The sequence below is a fragment of the Halyomorpha halys genome, unplaced genomic scaffold, assembly GCF_000696795.3.
Source record: "Halyomorpha halys isolate HHAL.00 unplaced genomic scaffold, Hhal_1.1 Scaffold240.1, whole genome shotgun sequence".
In the NCBI taxonomy this organism is placed as follows: Eukaryota; Metazoa; Arthropoda; class Insecta; order Hemiptera; family Pentatomidae; genus Halyomorpha; species Halyomorpha halys.
In genome coordinates, this window is record NW_027115703.1 from 977,205 (window position 1) to 983,384 (window position 6,180).

The 6,180-nt window shown below is 28.3% G+C and overlaps 1 protein-coding gene across 2 annotated transcripts in view; it reads right to left on the reverse strand.

Annotated features, from left to right (window-relative positions):
- Positions 1-6,180, reverse strand: part of LOC106680065 (transmembrane channel-like protein 7) — a 30,192-nt gene that overhangs the window by 12,191 nt on the left and 11,821 nt on the right. The window contains exons 1-3 of one of the 2 annotated variants that reach the window (XM_014419532.2): positions 5,018-5,361; positions 4,746-4,926; positions 1,182-1,319 (exon numbers count right to left, since the gene is read on the reverse strand). In XM_014419532.2, coding sequence (XP_014275018.1) covers positions 1,182-1,319; positions 4,746-4,914 — 307 coding nt within the window. In that variant the 5' untranslated portion in view covers positions 4,915-4,926; positions 5,018-5,361. Of the gene's footprint in view, positions 1-1,181; positions 1,320-4,745; positions 4,927-5,017; positions 5,362-6,180 lie in introns of those variants that run through there. The other variant, XM_014419533.2, reaches the window with a different exon arrangement.

Consider the following 6,180-nt stretch of genomic DNA (forward strand, 5'->3'; position numbering starts at 1 on the left):
AATCAAATAAATAGGCAGTTATTGATTAACATTATAAACATTAGTAAAGCCAATATACCAATGTAATTTCATTCTACTATCTGAAAATTTGTAAACGCTCGCCAGATAAAAATCTCACTATTGTGAACCTTGTAATTATTCTTAGGGGACATATGTCCCAGAATAAAGTTATTTTTTCATTTCATTCATTCATTTCATTCATATAAACCTCTACCCTCTTTCCCTACTGTATCTTTTTTCAACATCCCACTAAAGTCTGTTGAACAGATTTGCTTTGATTTGATTTAGGACTCCATGTTGACAAGAGACTTACTTGGAATCTCCATACTAAAATGAAACAAGAAACCGCTCATAGTTCGTAGGAACTATTTACTACAAAAAAAAAACTGTTGTACACTATAACAATCGCGTTTTAATCAACATGAGGAGGCCACTTACCTCCAAATATTTCAAGCAGAATTCATCAACGAATGAATGAACACATCAAAATTATGTATTTTATATTAACTATGTATATCAATTATAATTTATTTTTTGTTCTAGAGGGATTGAAAAAAAAAATGATAATCACAATTATTTGGAAATGCCAAATTGAGCTTTGGGGCTCCACCGAACCATCAAATTCCTCCCATATCCAATCTGAAATCCTCCATAAAATCCTTGATGCTCCTTATTATATCATGAATAAACTCATCCCTAAAAACCTCAATATGCCATTAGTTGACGATCTGGCCCGAAATAGATATACCTCCTTTCATTTCAAAATCCTTACCCACCCAAACCCATTAGTTTATAATGTCTCATCCTTAACAATCCCTGATAATGCTGCAAGACATCTGAAAAGAAGATTGCTACAGGATCTTCTAATTTAAAGTAATGATTGAAGTACTACCATAGGGTGGTTCCTTCCCATGATTATAATATGTTCTAAAACATTTATCACATTTACTTATTGTATTTTTATTTTTTATACGATTGTAAGAAAAAAAATTTCAATAAATAAAAAAAAAAAAATAATAACAGAGCAAATTAAACTTTGCATCATTAGAAAAAACAAATTTTTTTTTTAATGGGACTTTGGTCTAACTGAAGAATGGTAAAAAACGGAGCTATCTCCTTACTGGTGCAGAATTCTCAATAATAATTATAATAAATAAATAAATAAATAATAGAGTAATTACCAGATAAATCTGGCATCATAGCAACGTGAACATCATTTTGCATCGTATTCTGCTGCATGGTGCTGTAGTTTTGGGATCTTGAAGTAGCACACCTCTTATACGTCGATTTGGTATCGCATCGACTTCTTCTAGTAGTGGCTACAAAAATAATGTATTATAATTAATTATTATAAAAAAATGCTAGTTATCACACACAATGTCATATACTATAAATTATTATTATTATTTTATACTTATTTGTTTAAGAGGTAAACTCCATGTGAACATACTTAGGCAGTACAATATACAGTAACATATATAATTATTTATATTGCTATTGTTTCACAAGAATAATAAATTGAAAATAATTTACATAAACAATAATTTGTTCTTTTTATAATTGATTATATGTTAAATGTTTCTATTAATGTATTTAATTAAAAAATATATATATATGATATAGATATATTTTATTGAATTAAATATTTGTTGAGGGAATAAATTCTTTTTTTTTTTTAATAAAACTTCAATCCAAAGGCCGATTAGTATTATTTTATAAACTAAACTTTGTGTAAATAAATAAAACATTTTCTATAATTGTAATTCAGTATTTACAGCCATTTTCCTTCTCTACTCTTTTTTTATTACTTCTTCCTTATCCACATCATTAGTTATGTTCACGATATGTTATTATTGTCATATTTACTAATTACTTCTTTTACCTTACCTAACTTTATATTTTATTTCTTTATTCTAGTATCTTACTTACATTTTTTATTAATTACACATATTTTCTTTCTAATTTTTTTTTTCCATAACTTTAAGTTATTATTATTAAATAAAAATATTATTATTTGAAGAAGATAATTGACCATACGAAGTAGATTGTAGTAAGATAGTCCAGGGGGTGGTCAATAAAGGTACCAAACTAGAAGAAATAACTAATTACTGTCAACAAATTGTTCAATTCAAAAAGCAAAATAAAAGGGTTGAAGGTAAGTGATGCAAAAGAAACGCAAACTGAGAGGTGGGTACAAGGAATAAGTGGATAAGAATCGGCAACTTTAAATTAAAAATACTAAAAGATCTAGTTGAGTGTAATGAAAATATCTTTCCTGCTAAATTTCCTTTAATCAGAACATTTCTGGGCCATTGTCCCATATTCAGGTCTGCCAATATTGTTTACTTATGTTTTTAAATATTATAATATAATCGCAAAATCTCTCCCTGCGTTCAATTTTTATATTCAAGTTCAATACTTTATATTCAGTGGTAAAATCAACGTGCCTGACATTTATTAAAAGTATACAATAAAAACTATTTCCTTATGTAAACAGTGGATTAATTATGGACCCTTATTACTTTGTAAATGATTAAATATTCTTTAATGTAAACTGTAAACATTGGTTTACCATTAGAAATAAAATTATGATACTTGAAAATTAAGACAACAATGTTAGAGGACCTAAAGAGGAGAGAAGAGCCTTGAAAAGTTAGGACATAGTTTATGGACTCTGAATAAGGAAATTTAATAAGGAGGATGGTGTTACAGTTGTTATGGTGAAATAAAAACACTGGCAATATCTAAATGGCAAAAAAAAATAACGTGGCACCTAAGGAGCAATTTATTCTTTATTGTTTTTTTTTCTCTTTTTTTCCTTTTGCGATTATAGTTTTTATTTTAACTTTAATTCACCCCCTTCTCCGCTGAGCGTGGGCAAGTATAAATGATAAATATATAACTAAAGATAAATCAAAATTTGCAGTTATAATGGATATTTATACTAAACACAACTATCTAATAAATAAAAATCAATATGAAGGAAGAGAAGATGGTTGAAGGTGCGGTCAGAAAATAAGTTAAAAAAACTTATTTATTAGTGCCAACATTTGTCCAAAATTCTAATCTTCATCAAAGCTAAAAAAAACCAAAACAAGACAATAGCCTAAATTTAGAGCAAAATAAAAATAAAATAACAATAAAAAATCTTGGAATTATAAATAACAATAAATTAAGTATTTAGTAGTTGATACTAATTGAAGATAAAATATAATATTGCAGAAGTCAAGCACTTGGATATCCGACATCTTCCAAGCATTCCTGATGGAGGATAGAAATTCTGGCCGAAACGTTAGCTCTAATAAATAAGTTTCTTAACTTATTTGTGTTATATTATGACCGCACCCCGAACATCTTCTCTTTATATATTATCCACGGTCAACTATCTTCTCTTCATTGTAAAAATCAATGTTTGTTATTACTTTATATACTGCAATACAGTTCATCCGATTGTGATGGGTTTTTTGCTGAATGTTCAGGATTTTCCAAGGAAGATTACAGGCTGGCCCGATTTTTTTGGTAAAAAAAGTTACTAACAAAACTAAGCATTTTTGCCACATAGTTCAAAAAGTATACATTTTTTTCATGGTTATTTTATGCCAATTGATTTATTTCTTTCTGAAGAATTAGAAAAAAATATTACTGATTCTATTAAATGATTTTTTGGTTCACTAAAAATTTAAAAAACATAATGAGGATTTCGGTAATGTAGGTCAACAAAATCTATTTTTAGAAAAAGCATTTTTCAAAGAAATTACAAAATTTTCACTATTATTTATTTGGAAGATTTTTTTTTTTTATTCTGGTGACCATTGTTCATATTATCTCGTATAACTCTTCTGCACTTTAAAAAATTCCTACATTAATACAACCGTTGAAAAGCTGATTGTCTCCACTTTTTACAAACATTATCAAAATTTAGATTTAATGACATTATAAGGGTGAAATATTAGTTTCAAATAAAGAAAAACTTTTCATTTTATTTTATATCACCGGTTTTAATTTGTTTAATCAGATCCAGTTAGTGCCTTTTGGTGCAGCCTATAGAGTCTTACACCACAACCAAGTTTAGTGTAGATAGATAGAGTCATGTTCCAGTTAATTCTATTTTTCAAAAGAAATCTAAGGCCAATAATGTTAGGCAAAAATCTTTATTTTTGGAAATAATATGTAAGGGTTTCTTGGGGTGCTAAAAAATAATATCAACTTTGTTTTACTCCTAAAAATATCTTTTATCACATTTCGATAATTCAGTCATTCTGAATTGTTTCAATACAGTATTGCTATTGAAGCACAGTGAGAGTTATAATACGTAACAATTCATATTCAATTTAGTACATGTATATGATAATATCATAGTCAAACTGTCTAAAAGAATAAGAAAAAAATCAACAAAATCGGACCATTATTAACATTAGTTGTAGTTGCAATAGTGTTCAATTAATGTATATACATCCTCAAATATAATCATAGAGAAACATTGAGGGGTCTGCTAATATATAATAAACATCTTCCAGTCATAGGACCTAAATTATAAGAATTGACAGATCTTGTTTCAATACTTTCGATTCTGGCATAAATGTTCACTAGACTTAACACGTCTCATTAAAAGAGTAAGAATATGGCCTATTAGACTTTCTGCAATTCAAATGTTTCAATATAATGACATTTTTAATTATGATAATGGTAATAAAATAAGGATAATTTATCATTTAAAATATAGCAGGTGAAAAACAAAACTATACCTGCTCTGCTCTGTTTACTCGGAAGTAAAGTAGCGAAATAGTGAGGGTCCCTCGGGAGATGTTCAATGTCTAGTTCAGCACCAGGATAACATTCCTGATAGAATTCACCTCCAGCCTCCTCCCATCCAGCACCTTTTGAAATACGTTTCTTCCTTTCCCCACCAGACATTTCACAAGCATTCTACATAGAAGAAGAAAATTTAAAAAACAATAACAACTAACAAGAACTAGAAATAATGACTTTTTTTAAATAAAAATACTATCATACTTACGAATAGTTGTAAATCGTTCAAATTACATTTTAGATTTTATGCATTTCATAAAACAAAATGTAATATTTGAGGAGAACGACTACAGTATTCAAGAATGCCAGAAGCAACCAGTGATTACATCTTTGACAGAACGAGTTTTAAACAGAACCAACCCCAAACTGAGGGGTGTGCACAGAGGAGGGCGACATTTGACACTCAATGCCTTCTGAATTATCAACCCTTCCATTGAACGAACGTTTTTAGATTCAAATATTAAATAATATACTAAAATAAGTTATTTAAAAAAATATAACTGGTTAAATCTTCATATTTTTGCTTTTCTGGAGCAATTATAATTGTAGATATACAATCTTAATAACCATCCCACCAGCAGATTTCTGTTGCCGCCAAATCGTAACTACCGTTATGAATTCTGAGAAATTACTGTTATTTTCGGAAGGAGGTGATTAGAGCTGCGAGCTAGAAAAACTAAAGTAGTTTTGTTATATTTATTTTCAGGAATATATTACCGCACATTACCCAGTTCTAAAAATAAAAATATTTCTAATCAACATTAGTTTTTAGCTAATTACTAATGGGTAAAGTTTCGACCCACAATGCAGGTTCGTCAGGGCTAAAATAAAAAGTTGCAAAGTAGGTAAACCTAATGTTAGAATATGAAAGTGGCATGTAAACAAAAAAGTTTAAAAAGTAGAGTTTTAATAAGAAATCCATATACGCAAATACGTGTAAATCAAAATAGTATATAAGCTAAAGATAAATAGAAACAAATAAATACGCTTAAGTAGTAATGAGTAATGAACTGGTAACTTTGTTATTACAATGTTAACTAATATATTTTTTCAATTCATCTAACTTTCTAATAAGGAAATGATAGTTTTGATTAATGTTTTACATTAATTTGTTTAGATGTGTCTTTTTATACCTCCAACTTTATTTCGGTTTTATTTACATGAAAATGAAAGCGAAATAAAGGTTTGATATGTAAGTCAAATTCATATTCTTACATTATATTTACTTTGTATATTTTTATTTTAGCCCTGTATTGTGTATTAAAACGTATATCATCAATAAATAGTTAAAAACAATTTTAACTGACCGCAGCCCTGACTATCTTCCAATTTACGTACATAAGATAACCATCTCTGAACCAGATATGGGCA